At 39.8% G+C, this 25851-nt stretch overlaps 1 protein-coding gene across 45 annotated transcripts in view; it reads right to left on the bottom strand.

Moving 5' to 3' along the window:
• Positions 1-311: 311 nt before the first annotated feature.
• ARPP21 (cAMP regulated phosphoprotein 21) overlaps positions 312-25851 on the bottom strand; it is a 155300-nt gene continuing 129760 nt past the window's right edge. For all 45 annotated transcript variants that reach the window (XM_072726357.1, XM_072726360.1, XM_072726369.1 and 42 more), the window contains 2 exons: positions 2302-2450; positions 312-1121 (listed from right to left, as the gene is read on the bottom strand). In XM_072726357.1, coding sequence (XP_072582458.1) covers positions 864-1121; positions 2302-2450 — 407 coding nt within the window. In that variant the 3' untranslated portion in view covers positions 312-863. The remainder of the gene's footprint in view (positions 1122-2301; positions 2451-25851) is intronic.

Below are 25851 nucleotides of genomic sequence, written 5' to 3'. Positions count from 1 at the left end.
CACTCAGGTTTTCCAAACTGGGAAAGTACAGCTACATGCATTCAATACCCCTAAAACTAAAATCAAGGTCTATATTTTAAAAATGTGAAGTTGATGAATGTTTGAAATGGAAGCCACCTTATTCCCAGGACCTCTGTAGTGTTAGGACAAGAAACTACAGTTGGTTAAGTGTTGCCTCCCACATCTCCTGATGTGATCCCAGTTCACTTATACCTGGAACATCATTACTGTGCATTGCTCATGAAATAGTGTTCAAAGGGATAACAGTGACATATACAAAAACACATATTGAAAGAGAGAGTAAGCCAAACTGGTGGTAAAAACATGACCTTCCTCCATAAGGTCAAATAGTTTTATTTTGATTAAACACTACAATACAGTATATATCCATTAAAAAAGAAAACTCTATAGTGTATATAAATTATTCCTTCCATTCATCAATTCTTTTCTTTTCTATTACAGCTTTGGTACAATGTGATTTAAGTATATAATTTTTAAATACTTTTAGCATCACAAACTCAACACAAAGTACAAAACTAATAATCCAAATTAGGGATATTATAATCTACACAGTGGTATTCAGTGGTAGGAGAAAATCTTACCTTGATGAAATCATGTCACTAGCTAAGCTATAAAGGCATACCTAGCAGACATGACAAAAATATGCACCATTAACCAGCTAATGTGTGTATTAGTCTTTGTGGTTTTTTTTTGTTTGTTTTTTGTTTTTTGTTTTTTTACAGAATACCAGCAGCAATCATTTAAGTGTTGAGTGAATACTTAAGTCCTCAGCCAGTTTCACACCTTGCTCTTCCCTTAAAGGCCATAAGTAATACTCAAGAAATGTACCACAGCCAGAGCACTCAGAATTTGACCTGCCACCCAGTGTTGCTCATACTTGCACAGTTTGTCCTGCAGCTAGCCGACATCACAGGGACAGTGCTGGAAGGGCAGTGTGGACCAATCAGCCTAAGGTTGTTCTGAGGGGTCGGTGGTGTGACGTTACAGTAAACAGGCATTCCAGTGGCTGGGAGTGATCCTTGACCTGCCTGGTTAGGTAGTATAATTGGCTGTTGGTATGACTGCTGGGGCAGTCCTTGAGAACCCTGGGTCATTGGCACCTGTAGGAAGACATAAGAGACAGCCCTTCATAAAGAGGTTGTGTTTGCATGTCCAGTGAGCTACTGTGGTGTCAGGAAAAACACACAAGCATTTGGGTTAGACCTAACTGGTCACCTACCCCAGCACTATCTTTTATCGACTGTTTGACATTGGGCAAGTCACTTAACCTCTCTGATTGGCTAGACCATTTGCATGATGACACTTCTTCAAAGTGCCACTGAAAAGATTACAGGGATGATGTACAGTGCTGGGATAAGCCTAGGGATTGCTCAAAAGGTGTTAGTTCTGAGTTTCCTTCCTTCCTTTCTCATTACCCTCCCTCAGGGGACCCCAGTTTGGATCACCTGCCAGTGTTTTCTCTCAGTTTGGAAAGAGACACTCCCATTCTTGTTTCATGCAAATAAAGTGGCCTGGAGCCATAGAGCAAAAGAGGTTTTGTCCCAGGCACCTACCCCACTTTCAACCTGCAGCCTTACAGGACAATCTAAAACAAGAGCTGTAGGTAAAAACTGATGCAATGTGAATAAGGACTGTCAAGTAAGAGGCCCAAGGATAGGTTGTTTTGTTTTGTTTTGTTTTGTTTTATTTTGTTTTGTTTTGTTTAAGGGCCAGAAGTAGCTGGTGCAGCAAACTGAACAGTCAAAGCATGTCATTAACCCTTCACTTCCACTTCCAGTGTATGTTAGGATATAAATCACAAAAGGATGCATGACATCCTTTTTAATACCCAGTATGGGGTTAGTCTAGAAAATCAGGTGGTAAAGCCCTACCCATGCCCTTTGAATGAATCTGAGATGCCATTTAAAAATCTCTTTTAACTTAAAATGGTGAAATTTTGGAGGCTGTGTACAAAAATGACTAGAAATATGTCATGAGGCTTAAGGCTTCTTTCAGAATAAGCAAAATTATGGTGGAATAGCCAAAGGTCTTCATGAATAAAACTTTAGAACACAGACTTTTCTTCCAAGAAGTTTGTATAGAATCACATTTAGCAGGACATTCAAAAGCCACAGTAGTTAGAAGAGCATACATGTCCCATTTTCTACTTATAATCTTAACAGGGTGATGGGAATAGCACCCGTCACCCCACTAACCAAACAATGAGAAACATACCCACAGCCTCTACTTTAGCAAGTGCTACTTTATTAAACCACAATTTTCCAAGCTGCTGATGTGCACCTGATAAGAAGACATTGTTGGGTAGGAGACCATCACGCTTTGCACCGGGGCTCCTGGTTGGTTGCTCATCACGCTCTGACTTTGAGGCTGCTGCTGTACTCCCATTAGGCCTTGGAACCCCTGCTGACCAGACAAGACTGGCTGGTAACCTGCAAAGAAAAACCACCTCTTGAACTGGTTGTGCCAGGAAGAACACAAGTTTCATAGGGTTTAAGAGCACTTGTTGACAAGGCAACCTTCAGACATTTCAGTCTCTCTATAGGCAATATGTTATTCAAATGCTTATTTCCTAAGAATGTGTGTTTTTTTTTCTCAAAGAATGGACAAGAGTATGAAGCCAAAATAGTCACTGATACTTCATCGTTATGCAGAGTAGCCCAATGAGTATGTTATGACAATGGCAGATTTTTTTACAGCACAAACATGGCAATCTCTATTAGCATCTTTTGATAGCTATAAATTACACTTCTCACATTTGTTGCTTGCTTTGTTTCAATGATATTTGAAGTATTCACAAATTATCAAGTGTTTTTCTTCTAAAGGACTCATTCTCTTACTATCTCACCTTTCTACACAAACTCATTTTACCCAGAGATCAAACTGCCTAATAACTTTCTATTTTCCACCTTTTAGTGAATGATTCACTACCCTAGTTCAACGTCCACTGCCTTAAACAAAAGGCAGCAATAAGAGAAAAATATGATATCCTTTTGTTTTGTTCTTTTGTTCTTCTGTTCTTTTGTTCTCTAGCTCCCAGGAGAATATTCTGGTAAAACACTAAGTCACCATATACATATAACAGATAATATAGAATTCAACACTTAAAAATTTTTATCCATTGCATCCTTCTGAGTGGGTCAGTTGTGTGGGTTTCTTTTTTTTTTTTTTTTTGAAATGGATCATAATTTATTTGTAATTATTTTAATCCCCACCACAAGTGGTTTAAAATGCATTCTTAAAGGAAGTGAACTATTTGTATAAATTCTGGGAAGAAGGTTATAATTTAGGTGAAAATGATGTGGTGTTAGAAAAATGAAACAATTCACTTCATGACATAAAACAAGGTCCTTCTAGAGCTCGTATTATTAACCATACTGACTTCTTGAGAGAAAGTAGAACTTCTGTTTTAATACAATTCTCTGAGAGAAAATTTTTAAAATCCTAGATTTTGTAAAAGATATTATTTATTTGAGAGAGAGAGTGAGAGAGAGAGAGAGAGAGCATAAGAGGAGGAAGGAGCAGACAGAGAGGGAGAAGCAGACTCTCCACTGAGCAGGGAGCTCTACATGGGGCTCTATCCCAAGGTGCTGGGATCATGGCCTGAGCCCAAAACAGAGGCTTAATGGACTGACCCACCCAGGCACCCCTAAAATCCTAGATTTTTTTTAACACAAACAGTAAACTATGTTTTACAATCAGATTTTAAAAATTGAAAAAAAAGGATTAAAAAATCCTAATCAATATATTTATAAAGATTTGTATTTATTTATTTGAGAGAGAGAGAGAGAGAGCATGAGAAGGAGGGAGAGTGAATCTGAAGCAGACTGTGCTGAGCCACAGAGCCCAATTTGCTGCTCAATTTCACAGCCTTGAGATCATGACCTGAGCTGAAACCAAGAGTTGGACTTTTAACTGACTGAGCCACCCAGGTACTCCTCAATATGCATTCTTATAAATATCCTGTGTTTTGAGTGCATGTGAGAGTGCATAATCTCTGCAGGAGAAAATATGTTGCTATTCTTTGGAATACATAAAATTACCTTATCTTAGAAATATTGTGGAAACAGTGGTTTGCAAATAGTCACTAAGTTAGGAGAATAGTTCAGTTCACCAAACTAGATAGAAATAAGGTGTAGTCAGTCTGGAACACCCAAGAGAGGAAGCCTGGGGAAAAACCACACTGGGGGTGGGGGAAGGTGGGGGGCGCTGACCCGTGCCTGCCACTGGGCAAGGCAAATGTAGAATTAGAAAATCATCCTCTGATCTTCCTTCCACACCCCATTGATTTGTGTTCACATTAGTCACCCTACTAATGACCTCATAGTGGTTTTAACTTATTGAGTCATTTTAAATTCTTGTAAGGACACCACATATTAAGAATATAATTAAGAGTAATGACTATGTACTTTGTGCCCGTGGTACATAGTCAAAGCCTTCTCTGGACATGCTCTGGAGGCCTATGTAAAGACTAAGAAGTGCAGCTCAGGGTGCTGCATACTTAGCAGGTTTACAGGTTATACAATAAGGAAAACCCACCAGACAGGAACAAGGAGTTGGGATGAAGGCCATGTCATGGTCCTCACTATCTCCCAGAATGCCTTGCATGCAGAAGCACTTGGGAGAAATTTATTTTAACATGCAGACATATCTCTTTTTATTGAGCTTTCTTGAACATGCTTTGCAGATACTGCATTTTTTTTTATAAATTGAAGATTTGCAGCAACCCTGCTTTGAACAAGTCTATCAGTGCCATTTTTCCAACATTATTGCTCACTTCATGTCTCTGTGTCACATTCTGTAATTCTCACAGCATTTCAAATGTTCTCATTATTATGTTTCTTATACTGATCTGTGATCAGTGTTTACAAGTTGTGGAAACTCAGATGATGGCTAGCATATTTTAGCAATATAGATACAGATATAGATATATTTTTTAAAGTAGGATTCATGCTCAACATGGAGCCCAAATGGGCCTCAAGAGACTTGACCTGAGATTAAGAGTCAGATGCTCACTCAATTCAATAATCCAGACATCCCATCAATAGTATTTTTTAATTAAGGTACACACATTACATTTTTAGACATAATTCTGTGCTATACTTAATAGACCATAGTGTAAACATAACTTTTTTTAAAGATTTTATTTATTTATTCATGAGACACAGAGAGAGAGAGAGAGAGAGGGAGAGAGAGAGAGAGAGAGAGAGAGGAAGAGACATAAGCAGAGGGAGAAGCAGGCTCCATGCAGAGAGCCTGACATGGGACTTGATCCCCGGTCTTCAGGATCACGCCCTGGGCTGAAGGCAGCGCTAAACCGCTGAGCCACCTGGGCTGCCCTAAGCATAACTTTTATATGCACTGGGAAGCCAAAAAAATCATTTGACTCGCTTTATTGTGATATTTACTTCATTACAGTGATCTGGAACTGAACCCACAGCATCTCCAAGGTATGCTTGTCATTGTTTTCTATTATATCCACTGTCTGGATCTTCCACTCTAATTCATGTATCTATTGGCCCTAAAAAATTCTCTTGCTATTGTGTTATTTTATTATGACATTATCCCTAGCCATATCAAATTAATGCTAGCAAGAAGTGTTACACATGTAAGAAAGTAACTTGGTATGAATGTAGAAAATTCATCACCAACAGTCTTCCTTACCAATGAATTCCACAGCAAAGAATAGGCAATGCGTGAACACTGTTTATAGTCCATGTGATCATAAATGTAACAGAGCCTCATTTCTGGTGGAAGATTCAAAGCACAGGTTGAAAAAGTGAGGGATGTCTTTTAAAATTCTGACACACCTGGTCACATGGTGAAAGCCCTGTTGGTGTCAATGGACTTTTTGCAGAACACACATAACTAAGATGGGAACAAAAGGAGAGGAATCATGGAAGGAAGTGGGGGACAAGGAGAAGTGCAAGGACCTTGCTTCTAAAGATTATATATTTGCCTATTGAACCATTCTTCACAGAGTCATCTTCAAAATATTCAAAACTACATTGAGGTGGCCTATGAGAGATTCATTTATTGCACCAGCTCAAACCAAATTGAGGCTAAAGGGAATGTCTTATGATAATAGAGCTGTTTAGACAGAAACAGAAATGTCTTGATAGGAAGAGAAAGTGCACGTCAAATAATATTCAAGAAGAGAAAAGGCCTAAGGAGGCTGTGTGGCCTCATCACAGGGCAGGTGCAGACCTGAGGGTGTGGTGCATCTTTCGGAGAGCACTGATGCAGTGCACTGCAGTGGCTCCCTTCCCACCGCCTCTGCCTCAGGATTTGTGAATATAAATACTCAGGAATGCAGAGCCATGACTTACCAGCTCTGCGCTGGGGTTCCTGTAGTAAACACACTTAGGGCACATGAAGATTTCTGTGGGGTGTAAATGATGCTCTACAATTTCAAAATGAAAACTTAAGTGTAAAGAAAGCCCGATTTATATTCATGAATCCCATTCATTTCTCAATTGGCTCCTCAGGCAAGAAATTTACACCTGGAATGGTTTAATTGGAGGTGCCCATTTCTTTAAATTACAGCAGGTAGCAGAAAGGTCCTTAAGACAGGAGGCTTTTTGGAATGTGAAGCTGAGCCCTGGTCCAGAAATAGACAAATAGAAATGTGAGAGCAGTGACCTAAGAATGAACTAACACTGCCCAGGACGCAGCATACCGGATGGCAGCGATGACAGAGCTAGTGGCAACCTGCTTATCTCGTCTATTCAAATGAGAAATGTGTTCCAGTTTGTCAATTCTGAGCTGTGAAATGATCAGTTTTTCATATTTATTGAGGATTAGCAAGATATAATGCATCTTACAAAACAGAAACAGCAACAGTATCTGCCCCGTAGGCTTGCTATGGAAATCATAAAGACATTAGCTATTTTTATTTCTTTCTCAGTGAAGATTAATTCAATTTTAAAGTCACATGCATTATTTGTTTTCTGAAGGTAAAAAGGTTAGGAATGGACAAATGTCTCCTTGCAAATAAAAGAATGCACTCTTTTAAGATTGAGGGGTTATAAAATTTAAAGTGTCTGGATTTTAGCAATCTGAAAATTTAATAGTATTTCTACTAAAATACAACAGTTATTGAAGACTTTGTACTTGAGGATTATTCATCAATATTCTGTCAAGGAAACATTTCTCTTGATGTACCGCAATTATGAAAAATCAGAATGTACATTGATCAGGGATTATAAATTGGCATGATTGCGACTGACCTTATTTTAACCAGTATTTGAATATTTTGTTACAGATCCAACATTGTGAAATGAATGTAATGACAAAGTAGCAAACTGCATTTTCAGGTTTTGTTGCCTCAGCTGCTGTTGGTTACAGAGGTGATGATGAAGAAATGAGTAGTTAAGAGAGTAAATATCTCTAGAACAAATTAATGAGAAGCCAGCCACTTCTTACTGACTTCTGCAACCCACCCGACTGGTATAATTTACATGTTGCATTTATTAAATAAAATATTCTTAATGTGCTGGAATGTCTTTTCAAATATTAAAATTAATAATTTTTAATACAAAAATTGCTTATCTTGGATAAACGAAGATACAAACATTTCTCTAAGTTCCTAGGAAACACGCTAGCTGTGTATGAATCCAAATTCTGCTCTTTGTACATAGTTTTGAGATGGAATTTCAGTAACTCAGCTGTGGCATGGCTGGTGAAGAATCAGAAGAAAAATGCTTTTTCAGAACTGGCCTCTCCCTTTGCTGAATTTTTACATTTTGTGTATTTGGACCATTTTCCAGCATCTTCTCAGCTCTGTTTCTTGGTTTCCTATCAATTCCTTTACACTTTACATTTGGAAATGGAAATGAAGATTTTCCATTATAAACTAGCTAACTAGTTAGATTTGTTGATAACTTAGTCTAATCCAAATAGTGAATTAAATGCTTTTACCTCTTACCATGATAACCTGGGACATAGTCACTATTCTGAAACTCCTTTTACAAAAGAGAAATCTGACTTAAGAGAGGGGTAGTATTTTGTCAAGGTCACACAATTACTAGGAGGGAAAGCCTGAATTTTAGTTGTGGTTTTCTGACATCAGCATCCTTGCCTATACTTGCTAAACTGTGATACTCTTTATTATACATTCTTCTAATTCTCATACCCTAACACTTCCTTCAGTGTGGCAGGTATTCAATGGTCATTTATTGAATTAATTGTTTCTCAATAATTGACAAAATTAAGAGAAAAGACATTTGATCTACAGTTTGTCAAGAAGATCTTATTAGTATCAAAGAAAAAAATCAAAGGCAGAGCATAACTGTCCTGTCAAAACCAACTCATACCACTCAATAACAGTTTTAATATCTTTTCACTCAGATTAGGGGACACTAGATGGGTAGATGGGTTGGAGTAGGGTAGGGGTGAGCCATATAGACTCCAGTCCCGTCATTTACTTCATTCGTTTCTAATAAGCTGATACTATAGTTTTCAATTATTAGGACTATTTCAAATAATGGCTGTCTTTACAATCTTTGAAGACCTGTATATTTACCCTGGGCTGTTTCCTCAAAAATGATCTTAAAATATAAGGTAAAAGTAACTTGTGCCTACATTAAATACAAGATTAATCATTTGATTGTTTGAGGTAGCTGGTTGACTTTAGGAAAGTCACTTGGCCTTTGTAAACAAACTAGCATTAATAATTTTGAGAGACAGAAATAAAGAGGAGAAAGGAGATACACAGAGACCTTGTAAAATGACCTAGGATGTCAGATGAAGGCCTGGAGAAATCAAGATCCCCCAGGCCACTTAGAGATGGCTGTACTTTTGGAGCTTATAGACTGCCATCATTATATTTTCTAGTTCTATGAATACTATGACTTTTGTACCAAGTTTTACTTGCTACTGGGACACTGTCACTACGATAGGGGGTCTTTTTCAGCTTCATCTACCTATAGCACCTTGATGTTACAGGTGGCCTTGGGTAGAGGGTATGGATAGGCAGCATGATATCTCTATGGTTTTCTGAAAGAGGAACCACTATCTTATGTGTTAGAGAGGTAGATCTGGGGTGATGCATGTCCCTTGCCTGTCACCCCACCCTCATCTAACGTGGAATATCACTTCAACATTTTACCTTCAGGCCTCCCTGAACCAGAAGGTCTTCAGATATTAAGGCAGACACCTGATTCTGGCCTTTGCAGATGCTGGCCTGTTCTAGTACAATAGTCGGACAATAAATCCCAGGTGTCACAGTGTAGGCCAAGTGGACTCAACTTTGACAAGCAAGGTGTTAACCTTTTGAAGCACTTGCCTCTATGCCATACTCCTAGTTTACATGACCTAAACCTAAGTAAGACTTTTAAAATAGGAGAGAAGTATAGACTAGATTGGAAGACATTTTTTTTTTATCTTTCAATATATCAACAAATTAAGATATAGGACAAGAATACCTATCTAGAAATCATAATCAGATACTCTAATGTTCTTATATATGAAGTGAAATGGCACAAAATGGTCCCAAAACTTCAAAAAGAGCAGTGCAAGAAGCTGTTTTTTTTTTCCCCCTGTTAAAGCCCATCAGGACTTCTTTCATCTTTGTGTATATGTCTGCCTCCACCTTATTTGTTGACTGATTCTGCACCCAGCCTCTTTTCCTTGCCATTTATTATTCTGTGGTGTTAATTTCACAGGAACATGATGCAGAATGACCTGCAGGGAGTCTGCACGGGAACAGAGGAAATGCAGTACACGCCCGTGCAAAGACCAGTTCATCCTAATGAATTTGAGGAAGCCTGTCACAGGCTCTAAGTGGAACTATGCTTCATGAAGCAGTAGTTTTTCTTCACACTTGTTCTTTTGCTCATTAGCTTTCATAGTGCACAGAGCGTAATTCTTAAAAGCCTCTTTCCTGTCCCCCGAGAACATTCACACATGGGTCATTTTCTAATGGCAGTACACATCAGATGAACCAGCCTATTACTGCCAGCTTGGGGGCCTCTTCACTGCAATTATACTATCCTGATCCATGTTATCGCAACTACAAAGCTTGTTCTTTCTCTCTCTCTCTCTCTCTCTCTCTCTCTCTCTTTTAAATCAGGGCAAACATGAGAGACATTGTTGAATGACTAGAGGAATGAATCATGCATGGACTTTCAATGAACGCCTCCGAGAGAAGCTGCGCTAAATCCCATTTTAAATGGAAGAGGCTGTCATATTATTGAAGTAATTCTCTGAACTTTCCCGGCCCAGAGTGCTATGCTGACAGCCAGAGAGCTTCAACAAGCCAGAGAGAGAAAAGCTGCATAAAAGACTCAAAAACGTTTTACTTTCCTAACAAGGCTGCTGCAAGGCTGTATGTCTTAGAAGATAAAGTGGCGTTCTTGCATCCCTGAACCTCTGCCAGAATTAACTGTGGGCATAACACAGCCAGCCTGGGCAATAGCCAACCGCTGCTGAGGCAACGTGAGGACCTCTTTCCCTAGACTAGGCTTGGGGCAAAGTCAAGTTTGGAAATAGCTCTGATCACAGTCCGTATAATATCGTACCCCCTGGAAGATATCTTCACTGATGAATTGTTTTTGATCAGCTGGCTCAAACAGGATAATTGGAGGTCAAGTGTCATGGGGTTAACATCACTGTGATCAAATGACCGTCACTGTCATAGGGCTACTGGGTATAACCTGGCCCTGGCCAACTATTTTGAAAATAAGTGCTGTGAACATAGATACAATATGTAGAAATCTGCCCATCACTGTAACTAGAAAAACTAGTTCCAGGCAACTAATAGTGAATCAAAAGTACACCCCTTTATAAAAGAAAGCATTATGCATTATTTTTCCCAAGTCATCAAACATAATTATCTTCTTTTCTTCAATTCCAGACTGGCAGGGTTCTTATCCAAACCTTATTCTAGTGGTACATTTAACAATAATATTGGTCTAGTGGCAATCTTCTGGGAAGCAATAGCACTGACCTAGGGCAGAGACCATGAAAGCATTAGGAGTTTCAGTGGTATCACATGCTTGATGGACATGAACATGGATTAATTGACTATACCACCACCATCACCATGGTGAATAACAGTCATCCACTGGAAAACTGACTCTATGAAAAACAAAGGTCCTTATTTGTAGTTCTTCCCGGTTTCCCTAGCATAAATATTCCCAACATGGCCTATTTCAAGCTACAAACACCTTAGGAACTAGCTGGAAAGATTCCTTGATTTTTTCAACAGTTCTTCTGAGCCAGAATGAGATGGCTGGGCATAGTGGCATACCACTGACCTAAATTCATTGGCAAGCAATGAAATCTTTAGTTCAGTTCAGTTTCATTTTCTTATCCTTACTTTTCAAATCTTATTTACTATTTGCTCTTTGACATTTGGCATAAGAATGATTATAAGATCCATTCACAGAGCTTAGGCAAGTGGTGGCAACCAGCTATGAATAGAAATTTGGATGGCCCTGGAATAGAAGCATGTCTCAGACTCTAGATCACTGAGAGGCAGATTTACTAGTGATGAGAGTGACGAAATGGGAAGCATATGATAGGAGGCTTCTAGGAGATCATTTGAACCTAGTATTAGAAAATAGTAGGTGACTTCTAATGGGGTGGGATGAAGTGGGAATAATCAGGATAAAGGAGGTAAAACATATTGAGCAATTTATGAAAAGCCCACAGATGTGAGGAATATGTTCAAGAATTTTAAGTATTTAGGGGTGGCAGCAGGTTAGAAGTGGGGAGAGGCAGTACAAGGGGAGAGAAAAGGAGTTGTGTTCAAATCCTAGGATCTTGAGCACCATCTATAAAACTGGAACTTAATGTTGAAAAAATTAGGGTGCTATGTAAGGCTAATAAGCTGAACAGTAAAATGATGGATGGCCATTTCATGAATATTCTTCAGGAGTCACTTGGGGGTGACATTCCTAGAGGTAGGGAATCTCCTCCTGGGAGGCCATGGCAATCATCTAGGGCAGAGACAATGAAGACATGCATTGGATTGGTAGGGGTGGAGTGAATGGATACCTCAAAGACATACTTGGCCTGTGAACGATCAGACACTGGCATCTAGGAACTGCAGGGTGGAGTGATGAAAAGGAAAAACCCAAGAATCAATCTCAAGTCCTGGTCTGCTTAGGGGAGTTGACTATAGTGGCTTAGCAGTAAATATAAGAGGGACAAGTAAATGGAGAGGAGCAGGAAACACATGAATGAAAGAGGTGTAGAGTTCAGGCCATCAGACTGTTCTTAGGGGCACAGATTCAGAAGTCATCAGGACATAGTTGCTCTTGAAGACAATATATCTATGAGTGGGTACAGACTAGGAAGACAAACAAGATGGGGCCTTAAGGCATAATATTCAAATACTGATTTGAGAGAATGCAACACTTGAATAGAAGAGTGATGAGTGATGGGAAAATTAGAATAACCAGAAGGGAATGGTGTCATCAAAAAAGGGAGAGGAGTATTTCAAGAAAGAGAAATATGCTCATGACTAAAGCTGTAGAATTGCCAACAAAGAGAAGAAATGAGACCTTTGGTTCAAAAATATGCTGGTCATCTTGACACAAGCAAAGGCAGTGATGGGCAAAGCAGTCAAATAGGAAGGAAAAGGAAGAAAGGAGAATCCTTTGAGAAGGCTGACGGTGAGACCAAGCTGTGGGCAGAGAAAAGAGCAAAGAGCTACAGAGGGACATAGAGTGAACAGGATTCTGTGAGTTTGGTTTTACTGTTTTAACATGTGATGAATGTAAGGGTTTTTATCTTTTAGAAAATGATTAACAATCTGGAAGAGAATAAGAAAATCTACGAGCTTGTCATGATTCATAGCACATTATACATCAAGGGATGCACATAACCAAGAAGGCTGGGACCTGAGTGACAGGGAGTCTGTATTTTCTTTCCCACCCATCCCAGTTTCCCGTGTGACCTCCTTACAATTATATACCTCATCTGACCCAGTAGTAATATATCCCCGGTCTTTCCTCTCTGCTAAATTGGTTGAAGACACAAGACAGCTCAGAGAACTTAGGAGGAGACATGACAAGATACTGTGACGTTATTTTAAGAAGGCCTAACTTTGTAAAAGTTAGGCCTTCTTAAAATACTTAAAATAACCAAGATAACTTCTGACAAGAATCTGAAGGAAAGAGGCCCTTATTCACTTTTTTTTTTTTTTTCACTTTATGAATCTGATCAGTGTTTGATTCACATGGAATTTCAGGGAGGAAGTCTTAATTAGAGGTGAATGAGAAGCCCATCTTATCACAAACTCTCCATTCAAAATCAATCCACAGGATCCACTGATGTGATGACAAGCTCTACATTATCTACTGCAGTAGATAATCAAGTGAAATTTCCATCAACACAAAACTGAAACAGGCATGAGTAAGATATTTTCTGTTACACATTGGACACATATTCTTTGAACATATGTGCAAAAATGCCAAGAGCTAATGTTTTCAAGATCTTTCATTTTTTTCCTGAAGTCTGAATAGATATAATCAATCAGTTTTGAACTTCAGGATGCCAAGAGTTAAAAGTTCAATTTATTTACATTTAATTACAATCCAAGAGTGATTGACTGATTCTGGATTATGCACTGTATAGCTAAAATGAAACAAAACAAAATTCACCACAGAACTTGATATAAATGTATGCCATTCTACCTACAGCTGTTTTCCAAGAACAATCTGGAGATAAACCTTTGTACTGGTCTGTTTATAGATAGAATTTGGGAAACATGACTTCTGATTCCTTAATAGTCCTAATACTCTTTATCAATATTCAACAGATGACCCCAAAATAAAGCCTCTGGTACCAGATGAGGACAATAAAGAGGCACGTTCTGTTCATTTACATAATCAATTGTGGTAATCCTTGATAACAGTATAAGAAATACCTTTAACCTCACTATGTAGGAAACTGTTATTTAAAAGCATTGTTTTCATCTGAATTGATACAGCAATCAGAGATCTTCAGCCTTGTCCACACAAATACAAATGTGCTTATCTCTTCAGCTGACTGGAATTGCAGCCTATGGTCAACATTTAAATCTGATTTTACAATAATTAAAGTGAAAATGAAATTGCAGGACAAATGGTGTGTCCTGAAGATTCTTTCAATCATCCCTCTAGGGCAGGCTGTCTCCCCCAAGACAGAGCAGTTTCATTTTTTTAGTGGCTTGCTCCAGGGCAGGAAGAGAAATGATTCAGATCATTCACTTGTTAATTTTTCCCTTCAACCTATTAGGCATTCAGGGGTGATATTCACATTTCACATGGTTAAATGCTTTATAAGCACCCAAATGGAGTACGAGCATTTTAAAATAGTCACAACCTTTCTTGCTTGATGATCCCTTTCTGGCCTCAGAGGAACCCCCAACATGGCACAGCCAGCGGTCCAAACGTTAGGCAGAGGGAGCCCTCTGGGCCATTTTGCTTCTTACCCTGTTGCTTCACAAGGGACTTGCCCGGGGACCATGACCTGCTGCTGTGTTCACGGCCGCCGCCCCACCGGGACGCCAGGTAGCAATCACAGCCCAGGACGGCGCTCGTTGAGGTGCAATACCCGACTCCCAAAGTTAGTCACGGTGGGTCTTCGTTGTTCTTGTGACAGGATCTATCCAGACTGCTGTACTCTTCATTTGATGTAACAAGATGCTATTAATCTAAATATTTGTAAATAAAGTACCTGTATCTAGATTAAAAAAAAAAAAAAAAAAAAAAGGGACGCCTGGGTGGCTCAGCGGTTGAGCGTCTGCCCTTGGTCCAGGGCGTGATCCCGGGATCCAGGATCGAGTCCCACATCGGGCTCCTTGCATGGAGCCTGCTTCTCCCTCTGCCTGTGTCTCTGCCTCTCTGTGTTTCTTGTGAATAAATAAGTAAAAATCTTAAAAAAAAAAAAAAAGAGAGAGAGCCCACTCTCTCTTCAGTGCAGTGAGATGATGCCAACACACTGGGTGAGGCAGAGCCAGCAAAGGCCTCAGGTTTTATCCTTGGCAGGACACCAGGCTACTCCCAGAAGTACCTCTGAGAAAGTACTGTACAAGGCCCATCCTTACCCAGCAAGGTTTGCAAGGAGGCATCTCAGAGCTTTGGGCACTCAATCCTGCCTCATCAACCTGCTTCATTTCCAACTGCCTGCTTCCCTATCCAGCTGGAGCTCTTCTCTGGGTCCATGGTTCTCAGTGATAGCCTGTCTCTGAATAACTCAGAGGGCCATTTAAAACATGAATCACTGGTCCCCAGTTCAGTAGGTTTGGTAACAATAATTTGCATTTTTGACAAGTTCTCGAGTGATGCTAATACTGCTGGTCTGAGGGCCATACTTTGAGAATCACTGCTGGGCCTTGGCTCTCAAAAAATACCTTTGCCTTGAATTCCTATTGTTTAACCCACTTATTATTTTTCCCCCTTACAGAGTGGGTGGTGGGATCAGGCAAATCACACTCTGTGGGAGGCCATCTCCTCTCTTTGACTTGTATCGATAAAATGGGGACGATCTTATTCTCAGTGGATGTTAGGATGGACTATGAGCCCTCTTGTGTGACACACCCCAGTAACTGAGCACCTGGCAATGACCAGCATGTATGACCTCCTGCCTCCCTGATATATTTTTTTTTCTTTTTGAAGATTTTTATGTATTTATTCATGAGAGACACACAGAGAGAGGCAGAGACACAGGCAGAGGGAGCTGCCCTGCCAGGAGCCTGATGTGGAACTCGATCCCAAGATCCCAGGATCATGACCTGAAACCAAAGGCAGATGTTCAGGTGTCCCACCTTCCCCTGCTCTTTGCACTTTCCATCTTGTATGGACTTGGATTATATTATATTACTTCTTTAGGTCCTGCTTCCCAGGGAGATTACAATCCTCAGGAAGAGAAAGTCTGTATTATGCATCTCCGCCTAGCCCACATTCAGGATTTCAAGAGCACTTACTGACAGTACCAATGGAAAAACTGCTGTTACTACAATCACTGCACAAGAATCCTGCAATGTGACATAATAGAAAATAAGCCAACAAACAAAAATTTGAAAGAAAAGAATGAAGAAGTGATATACTTAGAACAGAGAACCCAAAGTTCTGTCTGTGCATGAGGGGTGGCAGGAGACAAAGGATTTGTCTACTCCACAGAAGACTGAAAAGCAGACTAGATCTTAACTACTTTCTCTTATTCTCTTTGCCTCTGGACAAGTTCCTTCTAATGGCAAATCAAGAAGGCATAGCACTGTTTTCTAAATTCACCTCTTCCTGTTGAGATGGAGGCAGAAATAGGCCCAGAAAAGCAAAAGAGTGGGAAATCTGGGTAGGAGCTGACAAAGGGGGTGGGGGAGAGAAGGACAAATGCATCTGAAACAGATTATGCTTGTCATTCGCAACTCTGTTAGCATTTGGTGAGGCATTTGGGAAACCAAAGGAGATGTAGCCTCAGGATGTCACTGTGAGTTTGCTAACCAATGGTTATGTGCCTTGTGGCTATGCCTCAACCTTCCTTTGTCCTAAAAGAAAAGCAGACAAGAATCCTAGACCTCACTCACATTCCCTGGTAAAATTCAAACTGATTTTCCTTCTTTTTCTAATTCTCCTGTCCGCCCCCACTAAGCCTGCAGGCATTCAACTTACTGTGGACCATGGATCTGGACTTGCCTGATCCGACCAGCTTGAGGGGGTGAGGCTGAGGTTTACAGGTAAAGAAAGCACTTGCACAGGATCACAGATAGCATTTCTTATAAACTGGGAACTAAATCTCATTTTCTTATTAGTCATTGTAGGAGCATACCTCCTACAATACTTCCTCCAAACAGGGCAGCCTGCACTACTTGGAATGTTTCTGTTTCCTAAATGTTCACACTAAAGATTTGTCTTGTGTCATATTGGAAATAATCCGTGTGTGTTTCATAATTGAACGAGAATGCCACTTCCTTTCCACATACGTGAAAACTCTACTATTATCATATTATTACTAAGAGCTTGGAGAAAAACATCTTGTGTACCTGACCTGAAGCTCACCGAGCTTGTCTACAATAGCTACCAACACACTTTTCTAAGATAACACACAGTAGGGCCTTAGGGAGGAAAAAATAAGAGTTTTGGAGACTCAGGGAACTTAAGAGTCACAAAAACCAGAATCGAACCATCTTTTTTGAAACTCATCAGCCAGGGCACCTGGCTGGCTTAGTGGTTTAGCATCTGCCTTTGGCTCAGTTCATGATCCTTGGGTTCTGGGATCAAGTCCCACATCAGGCTTCCCGTAGGGAGCCTACTTCTCCCTCTGCCTGTCTCTGCCTCCCTCTCTGTGTCTCTCATGAAAAATAAATAAAATCTTGAAAGAAAAAGAAAGAAAGAAAGAAAGAAAGAAAGAAAGAAAGAAAGAAAGAAAGAAAGAAAGAAAGAAGAAAGAAAGAAAGAAAGAAAGAAAGAAAGAAAGAAAGAAAAAGAAAGAAAGAAAGAAAGAAAGAAAGAAAGAAAGAAAGAAAGAAAAAGAAAGCAAGCTCATTAGCACATTGGTATCCTAAAGTTTAGATACAGGTATTAGCAGTTATTTTCCAATAGGCAACATTCCCAGAGGTCATGCACTAACTCAATCTAGGAAAAGCAAGCATTCGCCCTACATCATCAAAGATGGTAGTAATACTTACTGATGTACCTATCTGTATTCACTGAGCTAATCATTTATAAGTGGGTACATTTATTATTCTCATTTTACAGAGGATGAAATGAAGCACAAGGAATTGAGTAGATTGGTTAGGGCCACGTAACACTGAAGCAACAGACTGAAGCAGGGGCATATTCTACTGTTTTATCTACCTCAGGGGCCTGGCAGGCAACAGTATTCCACTCAAAGGATCAATCTGAAGGAACATTAATAAAGACAGCAGCACCCATGAGTAGGCAAGTTAGAACAAGTGAGGTAAGAACCCAGAGCCTAACAACAGAGGGGGCACTGTTGTCACTCTTTGGCTTGAAAGTCTTAGGGGAGGAGCCAGTATCATCAGAAGCCTTAAGAGCTGGAGGTGTCCAGTGAGAATGGTGAAAATTAACAAGACTGGAAACAACAAATGTTGAAGAGGATGTGGAGAAAGGGGAACCCTCTTGCACTGTTGATGGGAATGTGAACTGGTGCAGCCACTCTGGAAAACTGTGTGGAGGTTCCTCAAAGAGTTAAAAATAGACCTGCCCTACAACCCAGCAATTGCACTGCTGGGGATTTACCCCAAAGATTCAGATGCAATGAAACGCCGGGACACCTGCACCCCGATGTTTAGAGCAACAATGTCCACAATAGCCAAACTGTGGAAGGAGCCTCAGTGTCCATGGAAAGATGAATGGATAAAGAAGATGTGGTTTATGTATACAATGGAATATTCCTCAGCCATTAAAACAACAAATACCCACCATTTGCTTCAACGTGGATGGAACTGGAGGGTATTATGCTGAGTGAAGTAAGTCAATCGGAGAAGGACAAACATTATATGGTCGCATTCATTTGGGGAATATAAAAATTAGTGAAAGGGAATAAAGGGAAAGGAGAGAAAATGAGTGAAAATATCAGTGAGGGTGACAAAACATGAGAGACTCCTAACTCTGGGAAATGAACAAGGGGTAGTGGAAGGGGAGGTGGGCGGGGGGTTGGGGTGACTGGGTGATGGGCACTGACGGGGGCATTTGGTGGGATGAGCACTGGATGTTATGCTATATGTTGGCAAATTGAACTCCAATTATATAAAAAACAAAAAAAGAGCTGGAGTTGTCTTACAGAGAACCAACTGTGTCCCTCATCCCGCATCCTGCCTCCTGCATTCCGTGGCAGGCAGGGAGCCACTGAGCATTCCTGCCGCTGATGCCTTTTATTACCGGAATCCACCTGGAAGCCCCAGGGCAAAAGAACCTGAGAGATTCAGTATGTGGAGTCAGAATAGATAGAAAGAAAACAGCTATAGGATGAGGGGAGAGCCCAGCAGAAAATAAGCCCACACCCCTGTACCTCAAAGACTACAAGGAGTACACTCCTAGGTCATGCACCAATTCCCAAACTACCATACTGACCTGATCAAATAAAGATTCCAAAGAGAGTGGATAATGATTTTAGCAGTCTTGTCTTGTGGTTTCATAGATCTCTTTTTTCCTTTCAGAAATTATCCTTTCTAACACCTGATAATATGTCAGACTGTGCACTTAGCATGACTGCTTTGGCAATTAAGTAAATGTTAACTCTCAAAGTTATATATCATTAGATACTAGAGCAGACTATTTGACTCTTTACTCTAATTCTTGCCTTTCCATTTTGAGGAAATGGCAATGTTTGTAGGGAATTGATAATAACTTAGGAAGTACTATTAAGTAATGTTACTGTTTAAATATCTGTAGGGCAAAGGAAAAGAAAAAGTTAAATTATGATTCAACTCAAGCAGTACTACTCATTTTGTTGAACCTGACATTTCCTTCACTGGCAGCAGAACCCAATGGCTGAGATCAAATGGATAACAATGGGCAGAAAATATTTCAGGGGAAATTAGGAAGGAAAAAGGAGGATCTAGTTTATTTCTACAATGCCCCTAACTGACCCGTGCATTCCCAAAGCATATTTGGTTTAGAAAAAGCTCTGCTATAAATTGGTCTCCAATTTAGTACATGTAGCCATATTTTTGTTCAAACATGTAAAGCAACTATTGGTAAGGTGAAATGATTTGAAGGAATACTTAAATGAGACTTTAAGTAAGGCTTCTGGTGTTAAATCTAAGGAGTTTCTGTTCCCTAATGGAAAAATCACAGGCTCTGTCATCACAGACAAGGAGCAAAAGGCTACCTCTTCTATCCACTGGCTCTGTGAGTGGGGAAAGTTACCTAATATCATCGAGCTTTGTTTCTTGTTTCGCTTGCTTATTAACTGGGAGCTAATAATTCCCAATTTCCTAGCGCTTTTGTGAAAGTCGAGTAGTAATGAAAGTAATGTGACTAGCATGTTCTTCAGTGCATGGCATTTACTACATGGTGGTTGACATGTGTTTCCACCAAATGATGCTATGTAAATAAACGCATTCTCACTCCCTCCAAAATTATATCTTAAATGAAGAACAAACTGGGTGTTGATAGACCAGGACAGATTCCACCTGCCAAAAACCCAAAACAAAATAAAAGTACCTGGTACTGCTCCTTCTAGCTGACAGTATGGGGCCTTTGGTACCCCAAATCTCCTTATCAGCCAAAGCCCTGCCATGCAGTCCAGTTTACATGGACCTAACAATGGATAATGCAGTGATTATGCTTCTCTGCCCTTGGATATGGACGTGTCACCTTTAGTAGCAAAACAAAACAAAACAAAACAAAAACAAACAAACAAACAAAAAACCAGCAGAAGCAGTTCTGAATGTGAAGGTTGGCCAAATACCCAGTACAGCAGTGGATGGAAAAGGCAAGCTGGTCAAAGCTGGGGAGCAGATGTCCGTGCAGGAATCATTTGGCAAGTCATCCAAGCACTGGTCGAACACCAATCTCTAGATTGTAGCCTTAGGCCAGCCAGGGTACTATGTATGCCCTTTCATTCCAGGCTCTACTCCTGTGTTTGTTACCAAAGATTCAGCAGAATGTGAGGTCTCCTTTTGTTTCCGTGTAAGAAACAAACCAGTTCTCCTCTGCCTCTTGTCTCCTAATCAGAGCTATGCTTGCGGCTCCCAGAGGCTTCGTGTGCTCCCCTTGATCAGAGTACTCAGAAAAAAGAGCGCTCTCCTTCATCTAAAGCTATCTCAGAGCAAAAGGGTACTGAGTGCATCCTGGGCTCCGGCAGGCGCCTTTCAATCTTTTTCTGGTGACTTTAATAAGCCCATTTAATGGAGACTCTGTTATCACATCAAAGACAAGACATAAAGCAGTGGCCCCCTCATCTGCTTCCCCAGGCCAGCTGCTTTCACCAAAGGCCATCTCCTAACTTGTTAGACTATTACGGTGCATCCCTACATCTAGAACCCCTGCGATGTTTGCAGAGGGACAGAGAATCTTCCACTTTCCAAATAGTTCTAAACTAATCATCTTGTACTGTTTTTGGTGCTAGATGATTAAGCAAGTGATTTTTGAGAAAAATTATTATCTTCTCAATTAATATACTGTTGATTATATTATAGTATTCTTTTAAATGCAATATTTAATACTATTCATAATATATATGGGATGATTTTACTTCCTCCCATTCAACAAGTGACACAAAGTTTCATTTATTTTCTTTTTAACTCTGTAAGGAAAAAAAGTCATGATTTGTGAACATGTACCTTTTGAAATTTTGGGCCTGGAAACCAACTGAATAAAAAATAAAATGAGCACTTTGGTTAAAGACATGTTAAAGTACCAAGACAGATTTGAAACATGAACTTTAACTTGATGTTTGGAAATGTTAAACTTTACGCATTAAAAATCAACAGGCTGGTTTCGATGATTTTTGTGTTTTGTTTCTAATTGATAAGACACAAGGATTCACGCTGGTCACTGAAAGCACTTAGCCACAAAAAGACACATGGTAGATCATAGATAGCCTTTATTCCTTCTAAACAAGAGGCCAAATTGGATATAAACATCATCATTTTCCTCTTTTAAACTTTGGAAGGTATTTTTTACTTTTCATCACTAGTTTTTATTTAATATATATTGTCTTAAAGGAGCACAAAATGAAGATTAAAATCTATAACTTTTTTTCTTTAAATCCTAGAGGCAAATTTTGCAGTTATATGTAGGTGGCCCATATGCATCTATTAATGCCTGTTGCTCTAGTGCAATTATTAATAGCCTTCCTTTTCAGTCTCAAACATGTAAGGGTTTAGATGATAAATGGTACTGTTACTATACGTGTGTGTGCATAGTAACTGTGCAATATATAAGTAGGTATATATACACATGCACATCGATAAATACACACATATGTACTTTTACATAAAGATACATGTGTGCTTTTGCATGTATATGCATATGTACATGTAAATAAACTTTGATGAAGATAGTGATGATTTTATTGCAATGAAGTTCGAGGAATACTACTTTGTGTGCTGCTCACAAATTCCATTACAATATTTGTTGTCTTTTCTCTTCCTGTCCTTAACCAATGGGCCATAATGCATACAAGTTAAACAATGTATAGCTTAGAATCAAAGCTATTTGAAACAGTTTGGCAGATAATTGGGTTCAGAATAGTGCCGAAGGCATGCGTGACTGAGTGAAGGCCTGCTCATCTAATCTACTAATGGCCTCCCACCCAGAGCACATCTTCAGAGTTATTTTTCTCAGGGGCAGGGAGGGGCAGGGAGTGGTTATATTAATATGATGTATTATTCTTCCTTAAATTTGGCACATTTACTGGTTTCGACAGCAAGGACTCCCAGAAGCCCTGAAAGCCCAGTTTGAGAATTGCTGTTTAAATGCTTTGCAAATCTTTGAAAGAATGAGCACTAAAACAGTAGACACCACTGACTCTTCACTGGACAAGGACACTGGCATTTAACAATCACAGGGGAGGAAGGATCATACTGGGAATGTGATAAAGTCTTGAACTCTTGTTCTAGTCCGCTGTACTCAGGCACATACAAAAAAAAAGTTTGCCTAAAGCTTCTCTGGTTTTAGGAACTCCAGAAATCCAATCACAGAACCCAGAATTTAAAACTCTTGATCTAGCCAGAGGGATGAGCAATTCTCATTCTTCACCATTCAAATATAACACAATTCTAATGGAGTCCCCTTCTCACTACTCCCTGCAAGATCCTAAGTGTTAAAAGCAGTGGAAGAGAGGGAGGCAGGGCTTGAGGAACACACTGGAATACATCGCATTGATGAAGAGTAATTTAATGTCACTTAGACAAGTTTAAGTGTCTCTGACTGATCCAAGAGAACTGCCGACGAAAGTAACATGCTCCTTCGAGAGACCTTTGTGATTGACTATAGAAGGGAATTTGTCCTGTTGTGCACCTCCCTAAGTATAAAGCCTATCAGTTAAATGCCTCTCATTCAGTCTTATTTATGGCCATGATTTTTTTAATTGTATGTCACATGGGAAATCCTTTCTAAGCTATTATTAATCGGTAAGCACATTTTAGAGGGACGTTCTCCATTGTACCTCCACTCCATAAATAAAGAACATTTAACTATTAGGCTTTTGTACCTGGCCATCAATATGATGGCTGCAAAGACAGGACACAGACACTGTCTTACCAAAGTGAGTAAAATGGAGTCAGCACAACCTCCCAACAAAAAACGTCAGCCTAGCTGACCCTGTGCCTCCACAGTGCTGCTGGGGAACACAAAGCTACAAATGCCCGTATTTAAGTAGATGTAGCTGAAGATGCAGTGCAGCACAATAATTAGCTCCATTATTAACTTGCCGAAAAACACATAGAGCTGTTTCTTTTGAGAATACAATTTTAATTAAGGAAAGCTGTATTTCAGCAGGTGAGGGCCCTTGGAAAGCTTATATGATGAAATCTCAGGACCCTTAGGTCCTAAGTGGCCTGGCATTATTAACAAGATCATGATGAAGGACATAGTTGAGCAGTTTAAAAATAGATGATTACAACTCTTTTACCTAGGTGTGAAAGTGCTGTTATTTGATATCTAATACCCATAACCACACATCTAATGACGTCTCAGTGGATGCACACCTCTCATCCTAAGATCAGTAAATCATTTCTCTGGGAGGAAGCAAGGATGGTTACTGTTTTATTTTGTAGGCACAAATTGTCAAGTCATGAGAGGCACTGTATTATGGTAAAGATCCAGCTTTGGGAGACAGGCCTCCAAACTGCCCCCAAGAGCAGTTCCCTCCCATTGCCAAACCTTGATTTCCATCATCTGTAAATGAGGAAGGAGATACAATGATGATATCTGTCTCAGAGGACTGGGGTGAGGATTACGTAGCATAACACCTCTAAGCCTGCTGTCTGGCATATGGAAAGTTGCTTTTATTTAGAACTTTAAAAAAATTATTTGAAGTTAAAAATTCACTTGCTGCTAAGAGCACGCCACCCCCAGGGTTGCCCAAAAGGCATCACACTCTAATAATATGCTTTATCCTCAAGATGACATACTTTTATTCATTTTTCAAGACACAGTTTTGAGTCTTATGAATAGTAAGGAACTCAATGCTGAGGCTGGAGATATGGCTAAAAACCCATTTCTTAAAGTACAAAATCCTTTTGATCTCGCTTCAATAAAAAGTAAAATATCTATGAGGAACAGCCTGCTGAAGGCAAAAATAATTGCAATCTAATAATGCCAGGCTCTGTTACAGAAGTGCAATTCTGGAAGAACAGCTGATCCAGGTTCCGGCTCACACCCTACGCTGGGAAGCTGACATCAATACATCAACCGGGGCAGAGCCGGGCAGCTGTTCTCAGGCATCCTAAGCCCTTTAATTTCTCTGCAGCTAAGAAATCTGTGATCACCACCCAGATGATTGCCGAAAATAAAGTGGAATAAAAAGGAGGATTACGTCTAGTAGAAGTAAATTCACTGGGCCAGAAAGAAAGCTGGTTGGCTTTGAAAAGGCATAAAGGAGATGTGATGGAGAATCTGAGATCGTGGGGACCACCTAGGAGGATGGGACCTCACCTCTGAATGCAGAAAACATGCCCCATCTCTGCAATAAGGATGGCCTTACTGATTGATCACTGACTGACTGCTTGGCAGTCTGAAAGTCAGCTCACAGCTGTACTCCCTCGTGTGGCTCTGAGCAAGTGCCTTTCTCACCTTTGGTCTTTGTTTTCCTGCCCGCAGTAGGACCCTAAAGTTGGCTCTTCTAAGATCTCTCCAGAGCCTGACATTTCTAAAAATTAAACAGGATTGCTCTATGGAGAACAATTAAGTAAATGATTTTCTGATGCAAACTTTTTAAGCTCTGGAAGATGTTTCTCATTTAAATATCCTTTCTTTTGATCCCACTTCCAAGAATAGCTGATACTAATACTACTTTAACAGATGTCCTCAAATGCTTCAGATCTTAAACCTGTCTAATTCATCAAAGGGTACATTTCTGACTGGGCACAGTAACCAGCTGCAATCAAAATTAGAACTAAAATGGCTTCAAAGAACAGCTACATTTGTTACTTAAAAAGATAATATTGAGCCTGCACCAAATCTGATAGTAAGTTTGTTTAAAGAAAAAAAAAATGGATCTTGCCTGATGTGAAGTGGATCTTTATGGAGCCTGTTAAGGTCAATCTAATCTATTTCTTTGGCAGAAAACAAACCAAAAAAACAAAGAAACAAACAAACAAACAAACAAACAAAAAACAAAAAAAAAACCCCCAAAAAAACAAAAACAAAAAAAACAACCTCTTGATCTGAAGAAAGGATAGTTCAAAAGGCCTTTAAAAATACTTTGTTCATGTATATGACTATGCAATGATTTTAAGTCACTTTTCTTTTCCTTCTTGAGGGTAATAGCTTGGTGTTATTTATCTCTGTCTCATTTTTCCCACTTTGCTTTCCCCACACCCTCCATGTGGTTGCAAAGCCTGCATACATAGCAGATGCTCAATAAATTCATTGTTACTGTTGAATAAATGTCCATAGATTTAAACAAAAAGGCATTGCCACCTGATATTACATAACATTTCACCTAAACATCTTGTTTCTAAAGAGTAGAACTCAGAGGCCAACAAGCAGAATAGACAAAGGACAGGAATGTGCCCCTGGGCCCCAGGGAACCAAGCTGGGAGGAACTCTGATAGTCTGTCTACTCTACTGACTTCCCATCTGGCCAAGTGTGACTTTAACTACCAAGGAGAGACATTTCATTTTTTTTTTAAGATTTTATTTATTTATTCATGAGAGACACACAGAGAGAGGCAGAGACACAGCCAGCGGGAGAAGCAAGCTCCCT

This window comes from Vulpes vulpes, chromosome 11 (genome assembly GCF_048418805.1).
Source record: "Vulpes vulpes isolate BD-2025 chromosome 11, VulVul3, whole genome shotgun sequence".
In the NCBI taxonomy this organism is placed as follows: domain Eukaryota; kingdom Metazoa; phylum Chordata; class Mammalia; order Carnivora; family Canidae; genus Vulpes; species Vulpes vulpes.
This window is presented reverse-complemented; position numbering and strand designations above follow the sequence as displayed.